The 22970-nt window shown below is 38.7% G+C and overlaps 1 protein-coding gene across 2 annotated transcripts in view; it reads right to left on the bottom strand.

Annotated features, from left to right (window-relative positions):
* Positions 1–1703: 1703 nt before the first annotated feature.
* The window catches only part of ARHGAP19 (Rho GTPase activating protein 19), a 45332-nt gene continuing 24065 nt past the window's right edge, over positions 1704–22970 (bottom strand). For both annotated transcript variants that reach the window (XM_012723596.1, XM_012723597.1), the window contains exons 7-12: positions 17198–17263; positions 15862–16050; positions 12230–12328; positions 8662–8772; positions 8073–8151; positions 1704–5458 (exon numbers count right to left, since the gene is read on the bottom strand). In XM_012723596.1, coding sequence (XP_012579050.1) covers positions 5448–5458; positions 8073–8151; positions 8662–8772; positions 12230–12328; positions 15862–16050; positions 17198–17263 — 555 coding nt within the window. In that variant the 3' untranslated portion in view covers positions 1704–5447. The remainder of the gene's footprint in view (positions 5459–8072; positions 8152–8661; positions 8773–12229; positions 12329–15861; positions 16051–17197; positions 17264–22970) is intronic.

The raw sequence follows: 22970 nt of genomic DNA, 5'->3' as shown, positions 1-22970 counted from the left end.
GTTTCTAGACAGTTTGTTTCCTTTCTCTGTTGCCCCTGCAATGGCTCGACTGCATTCAGCAGTCCTCGCTATCGGGCCCTGGGGAATGTCTAAAGGCTGAGGTTTGGGAATAGAAAGGGAGGCTAGCCAAGACCCCCACCAGGCCCCTGAAGCCTTCATCCTGCCTCCAAGGTGGGACTCTCACGATCTGAGCACCAATGCGCTGATGGAAGACAAGATATTACAGACCAACTTGGACCAAGACTTGACTATTGCTGAACCCTCATTTTTATTTTTGCTTTATACGGGGAGGCTGAAGGGCTGAGCTAACAGAAGTGCCTTAAGCCACTTCATGTACTCTACATTATTACTCTAGTCTAGGGCAGAGGCTTCTTCATCTTTCCCCTCCCCTGGGCTTCTAATTCAAGAATGTGGCTGGAGCAAAGATGGGCAGCCTGCCACTGGGGACAAAGGTCCTGTCAGGGGCGGGTAGGAAGCGGAAGCGAAGGAAAATTCTTCTAAACTTGATTATTTTCCCTTTCCACTGCTTTTAATGCATGTCTATAACTTCATTCCTGTCTACAACTCCTGACTACGCTCAACATGCTTGGCAACTGCTGCGCACAGTGATCCTATCTTTCAAAATAACTCTTGTCCCTGCCGCCCTCCCTCCCCACCCCCAACATTACTCAGATTTCTGTGTACCAGCTAAGACTCTCCCCACGCATCCCTGTCAAAAACAGACCTGGCTCCATTCTTTAGGGCAAGTAATATGAGTTGGTGGCTGGGGGTAAGAGAGAGGGACAGACAGCTCTAGCAGCACCTGGGAGCTGACACAGCAAGAAGAATTCACAGGGAGGCAATGGAGTAAAGACAACTGCAGAGTTTTTATTTTTATGCCAGATTTAAGTGATTCCTTTGTTATCAAAAATCACTATGTCAGCATCAATAACCTCCCGATTATAAAATGTATCCTTGGCAGAGAGAAAAAAATAACATGTAATGAATCCTTGCCATCTGCCAGGCACCGTGTAAGGCTGGTGGGCCTGAGCATTTCTGTGGTCAAGGAGTCCTCTGGGATTCCTGCAGAAATGATCAAGTCTCCCTTTGAAAAACTCAAATGCACACAAATTTACACAGAACTACAGGGGCAGAGGACATTCTGAAGCACAAAGAAGTACGGGCCCTGGATTAAGCCCTGTCGTGTGACGCCCTCCCTCTAAGAGGATGGCGGCACTGCCAAGATACTGTCTCCCACTTCACAGATGAGGGGACATGCCCAACTGGGGTCACCTATGTAAAAACCAGTGGGAGAAACATTTCAACCAGAGCTGTCCTTTTGTTTTTACTGTGCTCTGACTGCATGGTTTAGTTCTAAGTGAAGAAACAATGGTTATATGTCTAAGTGAAAGCCACACAGCCAACCACTGAAGACTCCGTCACAGGGCTCCAGAAGCTCAGGGTTCCCAGAGGCCCAAACCCCATTTCCTTTCACTCAAAAGCCCCACACCCCCTGAACCCACACACGAGCCAGGAAAACAAATCGAAGGGGCAGTATTTTTAGAGGGCTCATATTCGTCAGAACAAGAAACAATCCTCAGTGAAAACATGAGTTAAGAGACCAGTCAGAGCCTATGAATATGAAACAAAAGAAATTTAATTTTAGAATATGATATGAATATAAAAGAAAAACAATGCATATAAGTGTTTCTTTACATATTCCATTACATACATACATAAATACATACATATATATAAGACAGTCAAATAAGAATGAACATTAAAAACAATGAAGCAATTAGGAAACCTGTTTCTCTTGCTAGCAAGCACAGGGATAGGGCAAAAGCAACCTCTGCTATGAAGAAAGGACTCTGCGCCTAGGAAATATTTTCCCCAAGTCCTGCTGGTCCCTAAACACGCCTAGGGGTGCTCAATGGCTCGTGAGCTAGCCAGGCTGCAGCCTCACACACTCCAGTTTCCATGGCAACCCTAGCACTCTAACTCCTCACTAGCCCCTCCACCAGCTCTCCACTGGTAGAAAGATCTCAGGCGTTGAGTTTGGAATTGGGTTAATCACCACTGGTTTGAAAATTCTCTTAGGAACCAGATCTACCCCAAATGCCAGGGCAACTCTGCCCAAATGCCGGAAACTCAGGTTTAGATCGAGGTTCTAGCTTCAGTACAAAGGCTTCAGGGTAGAGAAGGGCAAGCATGAGTGCTTTCCTAGGAACAGGAATTCAACTTCAAAAGAGCAGAATGGAGGCACCAGCTTTAGCACCTATGCAAGGACATGGCATGAACTCAGAAGTCTAGAGAAGTCCCTTCCCAAAACTGGCTTCCCTGTTCTGCAAGGGAGTTGGTGTGGCACAGCCCCAGTGACCACAGCTCTGAGAAGGCAGCACTTCAAACCGTATCTAACACAGACGCCTGTAAGGGAAGCAGAGCAGCAACACTGCTCTTAAGGAGAACAGATGGTTCTGCTCTGACATTCTGGGATCAACCAGCTTCACGGGCAGTGAAACAAGACCCCTCTGGAACATCCAGTGACCACCGCTGTTAACTGCCCTGCATTAGTCATTTCCCAAAGGTCACTCCTGACCAACTCTGGAAGGACATTTAAGACAAAGGCTCCTTTTACGAAAGACCAACATGTTTCAGTCATGGCTCATTAAGTACCGGCTCCTTTCCTAGGTTCTGACACTCAGGTACAGTCAGTGTCTCCTAATCTCTTTCACTGCTGCAGTGGAGTTTCTCAACCAAAGTCACTGTTCCCAGAGTGGCGGCCCATCACTATAAAGACTAGAAACTCTAGCATCTGCAGCTTTCATGATCCCACTGGTGAAGCTCACCTACTGCAAGCCTGAATCAAGGAGATGTGGTTGGCACTTTTATGCTTTTGTTCCCTGCCACAAATACTCTGCCTCCACCTGACACCACACCAAAACTTACCACAATTCACCTCAGAAAGAAATGAAATTTTAAAAGATGCAAGAGGCATTTCCAAAAAGATTGTTCCAGCATGAAAAATAAACATGACAAAACAAATCTTTAACATACCTTATGGATTTTTTTAAATTATTTTAAATTTAATTTTTAATTAAAAAAAATACTGGCTCAAAAATACCTACCCACCATATCAGAAGGGAGGTAGTACCCTTCCATAGTAAATGGCAAAAGGCTTTTGTCTTTGAGTTCCCCATAACACTCCACAGGATTAGAATAGTTACATACTGTAAAGCAGAAGGTTATGTTCTGTTTTCTTCAAACTCAGATTCCAACTAGATCACAGCTTCTAGAAGAAAAATGACCTATCATACCCTTAATGCAGGGACAGCATATTCAATAAATAACTTTAACGAAACACACATTACCTGAGACACACAGACTGCCCAAGGAGGCGAGCTATCTAGACGCATGTGCATGACAAACTCCTTCCTCACCACACAAGCCCAGGACACCAGTCTGGGGTACTGATTCCACTTAGCCATCAGACATCTCCTAAATCTCCACTCTTCCCTCAAATATAACCACAGAATGAATAAAAAGGTATCAGGTCACTGCTCTATGCTTGCTACTTGATGCCTGAACACAGCAAATAGGTTCTTTCCTCCAAAGAAACACTCAGACAACTAAGAAAAGGAAGTGTGGAGTTAAGGGAGAACACTACTTCACCCTGGTCATACTAACACAAGTTTCTGCTTGAATTCAGTGATGGCTGGTGCCAAGGAACTTAATTTTTTCTCAGTAAGAAAAACAGTCCAACAATGAGTTAGCTAATACTATTTTAAAGACTCATATAAGCTGCTCTGGAGATCGGGGCTTCTCAGCACCATTATACTCCTACCCATCAGCTGTTCATAAACTACACACTGGAAGGCCAAAGGTTACATTTTTCCTTCACTTTTCTTTTGCTGTTATAGCAGCAAAACAAAGTACAAAAAAGGACCAATACCTGGACAAACCCAAGCCCAGACTCATCTTTTGGTTCAGCTATAACACAGCATTTTCAGTGGTTTTAAAACATCAGAAAATCATACATTGATGAGAAACTGCTTCTGCACAGAGGCCGCCTCAGTTCTAGCACACGGGTGAGAATGTCCCACTGCTTAACAGAGAAGGCACGAACCCAGCATCTCCCCTGCCACGCGTTGCTCTCTGGGCAGCAGGCTCCACACCAGGTCACAGCCTTGCCACTTCTCACCTCAGACCTAAGGTCATGCCTAACCCAGTCAGAGGTGTGGCGCCATGAGCAAATACTCTGCATGCACATTCTGACAAGGAGCGGTCAGTGCAGCAGCAGCTCCTTAAACACTGGTGAAAGCCTCAGGTGCATCCAAAGAACATTTCCTCCTTTAATTCCTCTCAGGCCTGCAGACACCATTGCTCACACTTCCTTCCTCTGACTCCAACTTGCTCTCAAGATGTGGAATAGCCCACACCCCAGGTCCCTAAGAAGGATGCACTAAAGTCCCATCCATAAGGAGTTGTCCTGAACACACAGCCACTTGGCCCCATCCCAGTCACACTCCAGAGCGTCCACACGCACAGCTCTTTCAGCAAACAGCTAGAAAACTGTCAGTGACTTTCTCTGAGTCACGGTGATATGGCACCGAAGTATTACACTGGCACCAGAAATGTTGTAGGTGAGAGGAAACAGCTGGAAATGAGTTCAGCAACCACACAGCTATTTTGACATCACTGAGGAAAGGGAGAGAAGAATGGAGAGACACAATTTAACCGAAATTTGATAAAATATTTTAACATTCTAAACTCTCCTTTTTTAATATCACAAATCAAATATCCTATAATCTCGTATCCATGCAAAAATTTAAAATTTCTAGGAAAGCTATAAAATTTGGGGACACAATAAGATACTAAAGAATATAGCTTATGAAATAGCTTTCCCAAAGCTTGAGCTGGAGAAGGGTGAAAGGTATCTGCCTCAGAGCCCTTTTAGATTACCTATCCAAAAAATGGCTTTTAACAACAACAACAAATAAAAAACAACCAAAACCCCATAATACTATCAAAATAGAAAAGTCCAAAATATCAGTTAAAAATAACATCAATCCACTAGGATTGACAGTAATTAAAAAGGAAAAAAAAAAAATCACAGTTAAGCACAAATGTCATATTAAAAAAAAGTACAACCTGCCTAAGCAAATATACTGAATAAGTACTAGAACCCACCTGGCCTGTCCAGGTGTGCTGTGTAACCTGCCGTGTTAGTGGTCTTTCCCATAATAGTTTAAAAAAAAAAAAAGGCTGCTAGCACTGATTCAGAAGGCAGAGTGTACAGACATCATCCAGTGAGTGGGGTTAGAGGTATCAATAAGATCACAGATTAGTTGACTTTCACAACTCAAAATACAGCAAGCAAGCTGCAAGTCCAAGCTTCTCTGTGAGTGGTAAAGACTCCTGGCCCACTACAGAGAAAATCCTGGGTAGACGAGAGAGGTCTGGATGCTTCAGAGGAATCCTAGGTTACAAGAGAAAGAAGAGCATTAATCACATGTATAAATATTTCTTTTTGCAAACATTCACCTAAAAGCTAGTTTACTATTTTCTATAAACTGGGCATAAAAGAACACTGGTAATTTAGAGCTCTCTACCAGAGTGAACATCATTTTGTACACTTGTCTAATCTCAATTCATAAAACCATCTCAATGGCAGTAACAGCTACCACTTTATTAAGTATATAACTAAGCTACAGACACTACTCTGAGTACATTATCTCATTTGTCCTCACCGCCACCTGGCATGAGGTTCGCACTTTTGGCATTTTACAAGTGAGGAATGTGAAGCTTACACAAGTTATCACCCCAAGACACACAGTTATTGAGCAGTCAGTCTGGGAACTGAAACCCAAGCCTAAGTGAATGCAGAGTTCATATTCTTACCACTACTGTGAGAAGACTAGCAAATGTTTACTAACTGCCTACTAGATGGAAAGCACTGTCTTAATGAGAAGAAGAAAAAAAACAGAAAACAAGAAGCAACACATGAGAAATAAATAACTATATTAAATCATATTAAACACCAATGTTTTGATAAGTTGAATGAGTTCAAAAGAAAAAGTATATATGGCTGGATTAGTCAAAGCAGCTTTCAAAGAGGAGGTAGGGTGTTGGCTAGACTTTGAACACTGGCTCAGATTCTCACTGCTAAAAATAATGTCCATTAGTAAACAGGTGTTAAATCAGTATTTTATATCTAAGGATGATTTTTACCTCCTCCTCCCATTTTGGAATAACTTGTAATGCCTGGGACATTTTTGGTGTCAGAACTGGGCAGAGTATACTGCTGAGTAGAGACCAGGAATGCTGCAAACTTCTGACAATGCATAGGGCAGCTACACAGCAAAGAAATTTTTGAACCAAATTTTGCATAGTGCCAAGCTAAGAAACACTGTACTAAAAAAATGTCTTTTTGGAGGATGCTGAGAATGCTATTGGTGATGATGATAATAAAATTGGTTTGAATTTTTCAAAGAACATGTTACTTTTATAAAATCACCAAAAACTCTGATTGCTTCCATTGTGTAAAAAAATAGATGACACATAATTGGATCTGAGGGCTTAGAGAAGGAAGGAGTTCAGACCTGGGAGCAGTTATCCAGAGAGCAGAATTGAGCTGTGGAAACAGAGCAAGCTGTTAAGAGGTGGGAAAGCAAAAGCAGAGATGAGGAGAGAACTTAAGACAGACCGCTAATAATCACAAGAAGCAGACAGGCAGGCGGACAATAAGGCAGGCAGAAATGGGAAAGAAGTAGAGAGGAAAGACAAGACTAGTGCAGCAACATAACAGTCAAGGAGGCATTTCCAGACAGGGAGAGTGAGTTGGGACAGAGGAAAGTGAACACAGAAGGCCTCATCTGTGGACCTCCACTTTTCTGAATCACTAACATTTTTGAGATCCTAATAAAAATTATACTCTCCTTCAGAAAAATGCATAAATGTACCTACATGTAAAATTACATCAAAATCAGACAAATTAAGAACACCTGCTCAAAACTTCTTGGCAAACTTAAACTGGCTTTGTTTAAATGTATTTCTTCCTTCCAGAAATGGAACTGTCTATACAGAATTATTATTTCTTGATTGCTTCCATAAATGAAAGCAACAAAAGGGAGAACTGGTACAAACATGTTTGATTTTGATTCATGGATATATAGGTGGAAATATTTTTTTCAAGATTTGTTTTTTAAAGACTGACTTATTTATGCATGCAAGAACAGGCGTCTAGCCTCATTTTTCAGAAGCAAAAACAGGCTCAGAGAGAATGAAAGATTTTCCAGGACAGAGAAATGATGACTCATATCAAACCTATCTGCAAATTTCAAGAACACAATGCAAGCCCTCCCTGGTGGTGCAACAGGTTAGGACGCAGCACTGCAAGCGAGCCAAAGCCACCTTGGCCCCAGAGGTGACCCGCAGCAGACCTCTCCTGTCTCGCCTGCTGCTCCCCTCAGCAGTGTACTTCGTTGATCTGCCTGTTCTGCTCCCCACTCTGTCTTGGTGAATCCTCTCACCGCCCCTGCACTCTGGCCTGTACCCCAGTTCTGTATGCATAAATAATCTTTAAAACACAGCACAAACAACAGCTTCAACACTAAATATTCCTTCTTGTCTTAAATATTCTCAAAATCATGCTGTATGGTATAATTTCCAGGGCCCTTCAGCATCAGTTGTTCATGTAGGAAGCGTCACTGAATAAACAAGACTATTTCACATTTATTGATGATATTCTCAGCATGCCTGTGCTTGGTTTCACAAATTACTTTACACTTGTTTTTAATTTGCTTAACAAGTATTCTTAAGATATCTTTCATGTTTCCCATCTGTCCAAGAATACAAGGACCCTGTAGGTCTGTGTTCACAGCTCTACTCTTCAGCACCTGGGACAGTGCTGAATGCTGCTCATGAACCATCTGCTAAGTGAACTCAAGGGCAAGTACCCTGAAATTTTTACACTGCTTCTGGCTGCAACCATTCTACACAGGGAATTAAAAAAAAAAAAAAAATGTTACTGGCTGACTAGATGCAGAAAGGAGCTACACTCATTAAGAATACAGAATAAGAACACTTAGTACCTTTTTTCCCCTCTTTCTTCCCCTCAGACCATTTCAATCTTGTTGGGGTCATCATGACAGGTGGGGAGTCAGAAAATAACTGTAACAAGAAAAAAATTAGTGACATAAATGTGCTGATGTCATTCCCGTAGACAGACTACTTGTTCAAATGCAACATGAAAAGTTTTAATGAGACTGATATATTTTCATCATTAATTTTAACTTTATTGCTGGCCCAATGAAGTTACTCTGCCTGAGATATCTAAAGAACCAGCCCCCAGCTAATGTGCCAGGTAGGCCTAGCTCAAAGGTCATCTGCCCTATGGAGTCTCCCAGCAAAAGTGGCCACTCCAGCATTTTGTGGGGATATTCCACTGTATTGATCTTCTCTGCTTTTCACTAGCTATCTCCTCCTTCAACTCAAATGTATTTGTTGAGTAAACCAGTAAAAATCAACAGAAAGACACCCAGCATAAATGAAAAGATAACTGAGAAAAGGGAGTAACTGAATGGTACATTGAAACAAAGGAAAACAGATGACAGTATATCAATTGTCCTCCTTTCTACAAATGTACACAAAAGAGAGACAATCCAAAAAACAGTATCTTACTAGGTTCATATTTTCTTTGCTGGCTCTCTTCAATTCACCAAAAGCTACAGTTTCCAGAGCAGGGTTCTTATTTTTCGTTTCTGACATCACTGGATTTCCTAGGACCTTCCGCTGATTTAGGAGGAGAAAAAAAAAACTGGTTTAGAAACATCTACTATGTTCACATAGTAGACCTACCTTAAGAACCATAGTTTCTTAAGATAAAAAATAAACTCTGTTTTCTGATCAATTATGTAGGGGCTCTCCCAGGCCATTTGACACTAGAGAGGTCAAAGTGGTCTATAAAGAAAAACCCGGAAATAATTGCCTTTCTTTAGGTGATCAATTTTTCCTTTTTTGTTTTTTATAATAGATTTATTTACTTATGCATACAAGAGCTGAGGTACAGGCCAGATGTATGGGGGTGGGAGGATTTCACCTGAGACAAAGTAGGGAGCAGAACAGACATGTACTGAGGGTAACAGCAGGCAGATCAGGAGAGGTCTGCCATGCCATGTGGGTCAGCTCCCCGGCCAGGGATCAAACTCATGCTGCAGTGGCTGTGGAGAGCTTCATAGTGCTGCACTTTAACCACTGGGCCACCAGGGAGGGCCCGGATCACTTTTCCTTTACTGGGCTGAAATATGAGAGCAACTGTAGAGTCCATTTTAAATAGCTTATACAGGCAGTTATATTTCTATGAACATAAAAGAAAAGCCGGTTACTTTCCAGGGTAATTTTCCTCCTCTGAAGACATGCTATCTCTATTAGTTTGTCTTCCCCACTAAGGGATACTTATGCTGGGTCCACTCTAAGACTCTGCTTCCCTGACATGTTCTCATACAGGATTGGAAAATTTGGAGGAAATCTTTAAGAGTTTCTGATACAGCCACAAGAGAATAGATGTCTCCTTAAGAGGGTGAGATGACTACACTGACATTCACAGTAGGACTAAAAGCCCTTTCATCCTCAACAGTTAGATACAGCTGTAACTTACTGTAACAGCTGACAGTGACAAGTCTACCATTTTTGAAGAAATCTTCCCTTTTTGTCCTTAGAGAATAAATCTTGAATTCCAAAAAAAGGAGCACATCAAAACTAGAATAATAATCTCTAAATATAAATATTGGCAGAATATCCTGATGTAATACATTATTTATGAGATAAAAGTCTGAAAGAAAAAAGACTAGACTAGCCAAAAAACTGATCAAGGCAGGATATAAAGTGAATAGCTAAAACACAGAAATGCAGGGAAGGTAAAAGCAGTCCTTTCCAAATCAGATACTACCTCAAAAAAGCTAAACTGGGGGCGCCAGCAGCCAGAAAAGCTGCAATTTCCAGTGAACTTATGAAATAAGACATTGCATTATTTCACTGCTATTAAGCCAAACCCCACATTAATTATTAGCTCAAAAGTCTCTTCATTTACAATGAGAATCTTTTACTCTTCTTTTTTATGAAAGTAGCTAACATTTTTTTAAGTTGCTGATAGAATTCTAAAGTTCCAGATTCTCTCAGTAAAAGAAGTGGGCAGTTGCCAAGAGAATACTGTTTACTTACATTTCAAGCAACCATTAGCAATACACCTAGAACCAAGTGCTTACTACACATACCTAACTTTAGTCAAAGAAACACTTATTTGACTATAACTTCTCCTGTTATCAACACAGGGAAGTCAGGAATGTTAGGCTCTCAACTAAAAAGAACCACAGAAGTTCATTTTACTGGCCATGTGTGAGCAAGTGAATGCACTACTAAGGGACTGTTTTTTATTGTGGTAAATACACATAACATAAAATATACCGTTTAACCATTTTTAAATGGAGAGTTCAGTGGCATCAAGTACAGTCAGATTATATAAACATTAACCCCATCCATTTCCAGAACACTTTCAGACTCCCAAAGAGAACCTCTGTACCAGTAAACAGTCACTCCCCCCCCGGCAACCACCATTCTAGTTTCTGCTTCTACGAGTCTGGCTACTCTCAGCGCAAACGTGTAAGTATGCCACATACGTGGAACAATACGTTTGTTCTTTCGTAACTGGTTATTTCACTTAGCACAGTATTTTCAAGGTCCATCCTTCTTGACATGACTTACTTCCTTTGTAATATTTCATTATCCGCAAATGCTGCATTTTATTTCTCCATTCATCCTTCAGTGGACACTTGGTTGGCTTCTACCTTTTGACTACTGTGAATGATGTTGCCACAAACTTGAGTATATAAATATCTGTTCATGTTCCTACTTTCAATTCTTCTGAGTATGTACCCAGAAGTGGGTATGTTCGATTATGCAGTAATTCCTTTTTCAACTATTTGAGCAACATTAATACTATTTTTCATAGTGACTTATCATTTTAGATTCCCACCAACGGTGCAGCAGAACAGGGTTCCAATTTCTGCACATCCTCACTACACTTGTTACTTTGTTGTGTCTTCTTTGTAGTAAGTCACCAGTGGGTGTGAATTTGATTCTCACTGTGGTTTTAATTTGCGTTTCTGTAATGGCAGGTTAAGTTTGAGCATCTTTTTCATGTATTTACTAGCAACTTAAGTACATTTTCCAGAGATGTGTATAAAAATCTTCAGCATTTTTTAACCTGGTTGGGATTTTACTCTGGTTGTTAAAAATTCATACTCTGAATAGTAATCCCATATTAGACAAATGTTTTACAAACATATTCTCTGTTATGGGTTCCCTTTTGATTTTGTGACAGTTAAGGAAAGTTTCATATCAAGAAAAACCAGTGTCCTAGAGTCTATTCGGGCACTGTAGATCAGGAACGACAGTTAATATTAAACTTACCTATCAATGATAATAACAACTGCAGCTTAAAGAAGAAAATTATAAGCTACAGGGCATTTATTAGGGTACAAATTTTAATTTTATGCAAAGAACTCCTTGATTTTTGCTGGCAGGATTTCAAACATTTTGGAATGTTAAAACAATTTTAAAAACAGAAGAACAAGAAAAAGGTTAGTCTCTTTTTAAGTTAACCAGAAACTTACCCTTATTGATATCTAGAAATTTGAACCCATAGTCAAGTAATCTACTGCCACCTGCTGGCAATATCCCTTAACTACAAGGTCAGATTGTCCATGAAGAATGATAAACTTAGTCTGCAAACATAAATTGTGGTGGCAACAGCACAGAAATACATATATTGTAATTATTTTAAAAACAAGGCTTTTAGTGAATTTAATACACAGAAAGAAAATATAACAATGGATCAACATACTGAAATTATAAAAATTTGAATTACCTAATCCACTCTTAACAATTTCCCTAGTCTTGTCAACTTTCTCAATTCTGATTTCAGCAAACCACACAATGGAGCACAAAGCAGGTCATGAAGCAAAAGACTCATTACTCTGCCTAGGAACAAGAAACCTGTCCTTCTCTGATTTGAGATACAGCAAAATGCTTTGGATAATAAAAATATTTCCAAGTTCTATCCTTAACCCCTTACAGATGAACCCTTTAAAAGGATCCCAAAGAAAACAAGAAAGCTGTTCATGTGTAAGAAAAGTCAGACTGTTAAGTTTTCCGACAGTCAATGCTAAAAAGGAAAGCAAAGCATACTTACCTTAATAAGACCACTGAAGGACCGTGAACGTGCCCTCTTGTGTATGCAGGGAGTAGAAGGTTCTTGTCCTGGTGTCTGGGTCGCAGATTGCTTATTAAACTAAAAGAAAAGATAGAAAACATTTTGTTATTATTTTTGCATCAAAAGGGAACAGTCTATGACAATCAACAGAGTAAGTGTAATTATCCAGGAAAAAAAGAATGAGTGAGTCCATATACAAATAGATTAGCAAGTTGGCAAACAAATCAGAGAGGCATGATGCTGCTGAAAAAGAAGTCAGAGCTCACTCCAGAAATTACTATGAGGGGTAATTAAATTAAAAAGTACACACCACCAGGCCCTCCCTGGTGGTACATTAATTAGGTTAAAGGACTGCACTGCAACACTATCAACAACCGCCTCTGTACCAGTTCAGTCCCAGCCAGGGAGGTGACACATGGTGCGTCAGACCTTTCCTGTCTCACCTGCTGCTCCCCCTCAACAGTGTACTTCATCTTGCCTGTTTCACTGCCCCCTGACTCTGGTCAACCCTCTCACTGCCCCCACATCTCTGCCCTGTACCCCAGACCCCAGTTCTATGTGCATAAAACAAATAAATGTTTTATGCACCAATGTACCAAATGTACCAAATGTACATTGTACCAAAAAATGTACCAAAAAATGTACCAAAAAATGAAATCTGAATGAGATCAAGCTTTTAGAATCATAGAAGGATTGAGGAACACATTAAGTAACACTACAAGCATGACAGAAAATCTAGACTATGAAAAATAATCTGGTTTCTTTTAAAAGCACAAAGAGAGAAAGAGATGTATGTATTTGTGTTTAAATGCAATGAGGTACCCTGAAGGAGAAAAACAATTATTAGCGTAAAAACTGGTAAAATCTTAATAAAGTCTGTAATGTTAATAGTAATATACCAATGTTAATTTCTTAGTTTTGACAATGCCAACATTAGGGGGTAAGACTGGGTAAATGCTAAATGGGAATTCTCTGTACTATCTTTGCAATTTTCCTCTAAATTATTTCAAATTTAAATGTATTAAAATCAAGCAAACTTTGGTAATTTTTTTGGAGAGAAAAATGAATTCAGAGAGAGAAAGATGGTCCTGATATTAAAAGGACCTAGTACATGTATCAACCAAAAAGAGGGAAAAATAGCATGCCCTTTGGTCATGCCACTTCCAGGAAGTAATCAACAGTGAAAGTACTTGTGAACAAAACTTATCAAAAAAAAAAAATTACTTAAATTACTTATTTACTCAATGTGCCCTGTAGATGGCAAACTGTATAACATTAGATTATATGATGAAATATGCAGCCATTAAAAATGTTTATAGACTTTTAATGACATGGAAAATGTTCCTGATATGATGTTAAGTGAAAAGAGTAAGATATAAAAAACTAAATATATAGTATAATCTCAACTAAGCAAAAGGATAAAATGTGAAATACATGTTCATGATAAGAAACTCCAAAATGGTAAGTAATCTCTGGATAATTACAGGTGATTTTTTTACTTTTTTTCTTTACACTATTCTGGAAGTTTAAATATTTCTATAGTGAGAAATTTTTTGTGAAGAAAATTAACAAGTAGTAAAATTATAGAGTCTTCAAAATAAATGACAGCATTTTAAATCATGCAAGGAAGTTTATGTTGGTTTTTTTTTTGGTTTTTTTTTTTTTTTTTTTTTTTTTTTTTTTTTTTTTTTTTTTTTTTTGCATAGAACTGTGATATAGCCTAGGGGTGGTGAGGGGTGTGAGAGGATTCATCAAAGACAGAGTAGGAAGTAAAACAGGATTTACAAAAGAACAATGCTAACGAGAGCAGTGGGCAAGACAGGAGAGGTCTGCTGTGTCATATGTGGGTCAGCTTCCTGGCTAGGAATTGAATTCAGGTGGCAGCCATGCTAATGCTGAGACTTAACCCTTAGGCAACCAGGGAGGCCCAATGAAAGGAGATTTCATGAGAAAATGTGTATGCTATAATGCTTAGTGACCAATGGAGAGATTAAAGAAAGTATACGGTAAGATTATAAGTCTGTAACAAACACACACACATATATATATATATCCATAAGAATTTGCTCTTATATATCTTTTTTCCTTTTAACTAAAAGAAATATTCAAAATACAAACACTGGTAAAATAAGTGGTTTAATTTCTTCTATCATTCCCAATGAAGTAAAAAATATTTTTTATACTTAATATTAAATGTAGGACCAGATATAAATGTTAAGAAAATGCTGGACTGAAATAAAAAATAAAAAAAAATTTCCATTTACTATCTTTAAACATCAATGTTCTTAAGGAGAAAAATTATACTTTTCCTACCTGAATTGCTGAATTGCAATACTCAGCAAAATTCCAGTCGTAGCACAAATTGCTCAAAGAACCTTCAAAGAGTGATAGAAAGCTTCTCATAAAGCACTTCCCCCACTGTTAAGAATAGTCCAGTCCAACATTTTCTTAACACTTATTTACATCTGGTCCTACATTTAAGATTAGGTGTTAAAAAATAAATAAAAACACAGACAACCCCCTCACGTAAGTTCCAGTGGAGTAAGAAGTCAAGAGGTTGACCTTGTTTGTTCAGCTAAAATTCAAGAGAAATTGAGGCAAATTCCGAGGGAAAAAAAACTGACCAATCACTAAAAAATAAATAATAACACAGACAACCCCCTCACGTAAGTTCCAGTGGAGTAAGAAGTCAAGAGGTTGACCTTATTTGTTCAGCTAAAATTCAAGAGAAATTGAGGCAAATTCCGAGGGGGAAAAAAACTGACCAATCATTAGGATTCACTCAAGCAACACTCTTGAGTCTCAAAATGGCAAAGAGGCCTAATTTTGCTCCTGTCGTTCCAAAATAAACTTAGCCACGAGAATTCCTAATTTTAGTATCAGATTGAACCCTTGTCATGTTTTCCAAATGCAAACAACTCATTAGTAAGAGCTATTACTTTTGTTCTCTCTCATCTTTACAGTGATGAAACATAGAACATCACAATCACACTTTACAAAATTGAAATTCAGAAAGATTACATTATTTGCCAAGAAAATGTGAAGGTTTCAAATTGTGACAATATAACCGCTGGTTCTCTCTCAGCATACTTGGTACATGACAAAATTAGAGAAACTTTTAACTCATTAGATATTCCAGGTTTGTTTGTTTAATATTTTTTTTATGCATACATGAACTAAGTGTAGACCAGAGGTGCTGGGGGGTTGAGAGGATTCACCAGAGACAGAGTAGGGAGCAGAACAAGCAGATCTACTGCTGATACTGCTGAGAAGAACAGCAGGCGAGACAGGAGAGATCTGCTGCACCAGTTTCCTGGCTGGGGATCGAACTCATGCTGCAATGTCTGGCGACAGTTTGAGACTTAACCCCTGGGCCACGAGGGAGGCCGTAGGTCCTCCTGTTTAACTACAGAAATCCAAAAGCCTCCACTCCTTCCCCAATGGAGCAGTAGTACAGACATCAGCCCCACAGTTCCACAGATAAGTTCGCTTCCTCAAGTGACTCAATACTTGGGGCCAATGAAAGCCCAAACTTAAATGAGATTCTTAAGAATATTTCCATTGATTCTATATTCTAAAAACCCCTGTCACACTTCCCTGATTTCAGGCACCTGTTTAATAAGTTGTTTCTTCTTTGCTGACTCTGGCATATTATGAACGTGTTGGAACAGTTCTCTCAGTGCCTCATCTGTACGCTGCTGGGTCTCCTCATGGGAGTAGGAATCCACTCGGTTCCGTTTCTGAGACTTTGTAAATTGGAAGGACTTAGTATGACATGAAACTGTCAAGTCAAGATCATCCTAGAGAAAAATTGAAAGGAAAGTGAATTAATATATCCTGCCAGTTTTATTTTCAGGCCCTACAACTCTGAAACAAAAAGAGAAGTTTGGGGGAAGAATATAAGATATTCTTATACCCAGGAAGACAAAGCTAAGTACTATTATCAGATAAAGATAAGCCTACAACTATAGGTTATATTAATAACTCACCTCCGTGACCTGCCCAGAGAATCTAAGTTCTTAACAGTTCATTTTTCAAATCTCATGTAATTCTCACTACTATGCTTTGAGGTAAGCAGGGAAGGTATCGCTCCCTTTTCACAGAGGAAAATAACTGAAGTTTAAAATTATCTAAATGACTATTAAAGTAACAGACTTGTCTTGGAGCCCAAATGCATGGGCTCTTGGCTAGTGCTCTTTCCCACACACGACAACATGATGTGATGACTACACAGCAGGACCAAAAACAACTCTCTAAGAAAAACCACACTCCAGTTAAACTAGCTGAAATCAAACGCTGCTTTCCTGGTCACACCAAACATTTGCTAAAAAAGTAGAAAAAACCAGAGCAGGAAAAAACAGCATGAGATGATAACTAAAGTTTCTAACCGAACTAAATAGAAATAATTTAAAATTACTTTCTTATCTCTGTGTGAGGTTTTTTAAACTTCTTTGCTTCTAAAGCTCAAAAATTACATGTTACCTTGTTAACAAGCATCTAACATTTGCTTTCTAAGCTCATGTAGTCACAAGTCTTTTAAATATTTGATGTAAGAATAACTTACCACTGAACTTGAAACAAGAATGTATTATATATACTTGTACTTTTATTATTGCACTTGTTATTTTCAAACTGTTTATATCATATGCTATACACACACGAGGGTTTTATGATAAAAGGTACTGGTGCAATCAATCCACACTAACACTAATACACACACACACACAGAGGACACCATCCACAGTGGAGCACCTTGGAAAGCAGATATTGTATAATGGCATTTTTATTTCAATACATAATTCTCCTCAATTTTTTTTTTAAATAACTGGATGATTTTGAATTCTAAAAGACAAACATTTATTTTCCATGGCTTTCTTTGATTGCATACTTTGTTTTAGAACTCCACTATTCTTAACTCTTGAACTAGGAGCAAGTTCCTATTCTTACCTTTGATGCTTGCACCACGGAGCCCAAATAGTGCAATCTGGCACATTCCCGAATATAGGCAGGAGCCTGGGCAGGATACAAAAGAAAAACAGACAGGACAGTTAGTAGTATCAAAAATTGTTTCAAGCCCCAGGAACAGTGGTTCTCAAAATTATTTAACTGGCAGGTTACTCTGGAAAAAGAAATTTCAAAATGCTCTATTCTCTATCTTTCATCAGAACAATATCTCGACAAATTTGACTGGGAACTGTTTGTAAAGACATCACTCTAGTGTTGCTGTTTCAATAAATCAAATATGGTCTCTATATACTCAAATGACCCAATAACAAAATATAGATATCTATAGTAATGTTTATTATATTTGACAAAAACCACCTCTAAAATTTTTACAAACAGTCCCCCAGTCACATTTTAGATTATACAGAAAATGCCAGTTAGAATTATTATGGGTTAGTAACAGACAAGGAAGAATTTAGCTTACGGATCCATTGTTAGTAATCCTGTAACAGGTATCTTGATTACAGTCTAGTAGAACTGCAAGATAATAATGCTCCACTATGAATGAGAATTTAACAACACCTAAAAAAATTTACCCTTAAATCCTTAAATTTCACTTCTAAGAATCTATCCTGAAGATGTAACTCCAGATGATTATTTTATATGATCTTAATAATACAATAAACTATAAATCTTGGATAAGACTAATCAAGGGTCCTCCCTGGTGGTGCAACGGGTAAAAGTACAGCACTATGAAGCTATCTGAAAGCCACTGAAGCACGAGTTTGATTCCCAGTCAGCGCCCTCTGCCTCTCCCAGTGTGGCAGACCTCTCCTGACCAACTCTCTACCCCCTCAGCAGTGTATTTCAGCCGTTCTGCCTGTTCTGCTCCCCATTCTGTCTCTGGTGAATCCTCTTACTGCCCCACACCTCTGGCCTATACCCCAGCTCTTGCCTATGTAAAATAAATAAATCTTTTAAAAAATGAAAAGATTAATCAAAAGATTGTCTACTAACAGGGCAAAGTGGGATGAAATCATATAATTCCATACGATGCCAAGCCACAGTGATTAAAAATGAAGGAAAGAAAAAGAGGGTGGGAGGGAAGAAAACACTTCATGAACTAAAATGGGTTACACCAAGATCTGTTGAGTGAGAAGAGTTACAGAACAGTGATTAAAGTATTCATATGAGAAAGAAGAGGAAATAAAGAAACACTGAAAGGATAAACCAGGAAATAATGAAATGTTTATAGAGAAAGGACTGAAATTCCTCTAATCTCAAAATTCCTTTTGCTATAATTTTGACTTTCAACCAGAATAAAAAAAATAAAATTCAAAAGGAGAAAAGGCAAATCCTAAAAATGAACATAAACAGGAAAAAAAGAACATATCTATATCAAATTAATAACAGGTATAACTTTTTTTGAGTTAACAACCATATTGAGATATAATCCAGGAAAAAGGAAACACAAGGAAATCTTAAACTTCTATCAACTAATAGCAACAATTACAATATTTTGAAACTTTTATTTATATTGTGGGATAAAACAAATATATAAATTCTGTGAAAATCTGGAGTTTGCAACATAAGATACAAAAGTAAAAAAAAGGTCAAAAGTAAAAAAAAAGTCTCTGTAATGCTAATTATGAATTAGAAATATTTATACGAACTAATGGCTTCTTGAAACAAAATTGAATCTACTTTCTTGTCCTCAAAGAGCCTAGAGGCAATGCCGTTCTAGAAACAAAGAACATACCAACTATTATTCAAAAGAACAGGGCTCTGGAGAGGAGCAGGCAGAGGGATCAAAACAGGGGAGGGAAGAACACATGGGGCTGTGGAGATGGCACACGGGGTAAACTGACGGTGGAAATTTTACGGGAACGACACTGAAGAGAAAACGTACATCGTACAAAAAGGTACAATGATGTAAAATATATTTAAAAAATAAGCTTTTTTTAATGAAAAAATAAAGGAAAAAACAGGGCTCATTAAAGAAAATAACTGATTCCAGGCCCAGGACACAGCCAAGTATAAACTGAACCTAGGACATTTTATTTGAGAAAGGAAATACCCAAAGGATATTGGAATCAAGTTAAAAAGATACAGTAGGAACCAGATTGCAAGGGCAATCACTGGTCAAATTTGAGACAATCTGAATATCAAAAATAATACCTGAAATTGATTAACATTTTAAATACCTCAAAGTCCATAAAGATAATCATAAAAAAATTAGAAAAAAGCTCTTCTCCAAAGAAAAGCCAGCTAATAAAGATTAAATAATAGAATTAGAAAATCACTATTTTGTAATACCCAATGTAGTCGCAGATTCCAACAGGATTATTATCACTGCATGCTAAAATCATTGTATCAGACAATCTCCCTACAGGCTAAATACTAATTGCTAAGGGAAAAATGTAACTTTTTAATTGAGAGAGGTAGAAGTTAGCAAAATTAGCAACACCCTGAGTATATATCTGATATTCTGTGTCTCCTAATGTGATGCAATATGATGAAACATGACACACAAGGGCAATACCTATGAAATATCTTTGCCAACGTGCTTTTAGCCTAAGTTTAAATGTGCTTTTAGCCTAAGTTTATCTAATCAAGCCTCTAGACCTAACTTTCACTATGAGGAATTACATAACATAGAAGGGAAGAGTGGAACAACTTAAATGACCTTGAAAAAACAATAAGACAAGTGTAAATATGGAATATTTTATAACAACTGGCCAGGACATGCCATCAAATCAATGATATGAAAAAACATTAGATTATTAATGCTTACTTAGTAATTAGTAGTAGTAATTAGCAGCAGTAGTTAACTTACCACTGCAGATTAGAAATGATAAAACAATCAAAAGCAATTGACAAGAAATATTTTTCACATAAGCTCAGATAGCTTATGCTTTTTAACAAAAGCCAAACACCTATGAGGCACCTATGTGGTATCAAGATGCAGCACTATGAAGCTCTCGCCAGCCTCTGCAGCATGACCTCAACCCCCAGCCAGGGAGCTGACCCACATGGCGCAGCAGAACTCTCCTGTCTCACCCACTGCTCCCCTCAGCAGTGTATTTCAGTCAATCTGCCTGTTCTGCTCCCCACTTTGTCTCTGGTGGATCCTCTTACTCTCTGCACCTCTGGCCTACCCCCCAGTTCTTGCATGTATAAATAAAAATAAATCATTATTTTTAAAAAGCACTTATAAAATACATACTTAGAACAACTGGAGAAATTTGATTATGTACTGAGTATTGGCAGATTTGAAATTCTTATTTATTTTCTTAGCTGTGGTAACAGTATTGTGACTACGCAGAGAATATTCTCAAGAAATGTATGCGGGCCCTCCCTGGTGGCACAATGGGTTAAAGCACAGCACTGAGAAGCTAGCAGCAGCCACTTCAGCCACAAGTTCAATACTGGGCACGGAAGTGACCCACATGGCACAGCAGATCTCTCCTATCTCACCCACTGCTCTCCTCAGCAGTGTACTTTGTCAATCTGCCTGCTCTGCTCCCCACTCTGTCTCTGCTGAATCCTTTTATCACCCCTGCACCTCTGGCCTGTACCCCAATTCTGTGTGCATAAGTAAATAAATCTTAAAAAAAAGAAAAAGTGGGCCCTCCCTGGTGGCGCAGCAGGTTAAAGCACAACACGGAGAAGCTTAAGCACTTCCGCCATGAGTTCAATCCCCATCTGCCCTGAAGGAGATACATGGCACAGCAGACCTCTCCTGACCCACCCGCTGCTCCCCTCAGCAGTGTAATTCGTCGATCTGCCTGTTCTATACCCCACTCTGTCTCTGGTGAATCCTCTCACCCTCCGCATCTCTGGCCTGTATCCCAGTTCTGTACGAATAAATAAATAAATTTAAAAAAAAGAAAAGAAAAAGAAATGTATACTTAAGTAATCGGGATAAAGTGTCATGATAGTTGCAATAATTGTCAGTGTTTCAGCCAAAAGAAAAAGTACAGTCATAAAATAAATATGCAAGTGATACATTTGCTGATTCTTAGGGACAGTTCATGAGCATTTAATGTTTTACTCTTTCAAATTTCCTCCATATTTGACCATTTTTATAATAAAATTATTTTTTAAAAAGTCTGGTGACCAAGATGATATTATCATCATCATCACTATCCTCTCCCAAAGAGTTAGCTAGGCTATCTCAACATGTCCAGAGTAGGCCTCTTCCAGTAAGTGTCACTTGATATGAACTAAAGATTGGTGGAGACCCATTTGCCTCAGAAAGTCTATTACCATTATTGAAAGAATACAGATTATTTTAAATTAAGAGAAATAAAGGTCCTCGGAAACTGATCTTTCCCCTTTTTCCTAATTAAAGAATCAGTACTCCTCCTTTTACAACCAAGAAGACTATACTGTGGGGACTATCAGCCAGATGTAGATTTATCTAGAACATGTCCTCTCCAAGAGTAAAGGTAAGGTCATCCCTTTTGTGTCTATCTTGTGAGCTTTCTCCCTCTCTGTCCTCGGAGTCCCAGGCCCTGAAACACAGAATAACTGTACCTGGTCTACTCTTATTCCTCATAATGCACAGTTGTGTGAATTCCCCATATGTATGTTACTAACTTTTGGCCTTTTCTCCTACTAATCTCTCTGGAGTTAATCTGTTTTAACTGTCCTGTCAGAAGAACCCATATGAGGTGAGGGGGTAGGGAGTTTTCCTCCTGAATTCACACAATAGCTAATGGCATCATTTTTAACTTGAAAAACTATAAAGTAGAACTCAAACCCAAGATAAATTTTCCCCCAAACAAGAATATGACAGAACCACATCACCTAATCTACAAACTGAAAAAAAAAATCTGCCCCAAAAGATACTTTAGCTGAGGGGATACCCATAAAGGGTGCAAGAGGCAGATCGTTTGAAATGAAAATATGAGAGGTGTAAGTATTTGACAGAAGGAAATGACGTTTCATAGGAAACAACAAAAGGACTTCCCAGATAAAATGGGAATTGACCTTAACTATACATATGTCTCTAGGAAAAGATGTGGTAACTTGTGTTAGGGAAGAGATAAAACCAGACTCGGTCAGATAGTAGAGGACAGAACTATAAACAGTTAAAGGGAATTTTAGGAAAAATGATAGGACAGGAAAAAAAAGAAAGAACACTAAATGAGAAAAAAAAAAAATTTAAGGTGGTAAAAAGTCCACCCAAAGAAGCCTAAAAATAAAAACAAACCTGAGATAAAACGGAACTGTACAATAAGTGATCGTTTTTCATCCAAACGGAACTGTACAATAAGTGATCGTTTTTCATCCAAGGGAAAAGTTCAGAGTAGAACCTAGTCAGGTGCCCACAAGAAAAACAGCCCTGACCTGAATCCAAAGGGAAGACTTAAAAGACCAGAACAAATTTCCAAAACAAAATTATTTTTTCTCCTTTAGAGATCAACAGAGGCTCAAAGAAAGTTCATACTAACCTGGAAACAAAGGTAAAGTAGCAAATATGAATTAAAACCCCAAGGATGAGAAGCTGAAAGAGGAATATAGTTGGAAAAGAAAAAAGAAGGTATAAAAACAGAATGCCTGAAGGGCTCTCCCTGGTGAAGCAACAGTTTAAAGCACCTCATTATGAGGCTTGCCGAAGCCACTGCAGCACGATCCCCAGCCACGGAGCTGACCCACATGGCATGGCAGACTTCTCCTGTCCCGCAGACCTCTCCTGACCCACCCACTGCTCCCCTCAGCAGTGTACTTTGTCAATCTGCCTGTTCTGCTCCCCACTCTGTCTCTGGTG

The sequence above is a fragment of the Condylura cristata genome, unplaced genomic scaffold (genome assembly GCF_000260355.1).
Source record: "Condylura cristata isolate star-nosed mole 26May11 unplaced genomic scaffold, ConCri1.0 scaffold00011, whole genome shotgun sequence".
Classification (NCBI taxonomy): domain Eukaryota; kingdom Metazoa; phylum Chordata; class Mammalia; order Eulipotyphla; family Talpidae; genus Condylura; species Condylura cristata.
The sequence above is the reverse complement of the archived record's forward strand: the minus strand, read 5'-3'. Positions and strand labels throughout refer to the sequence as shown.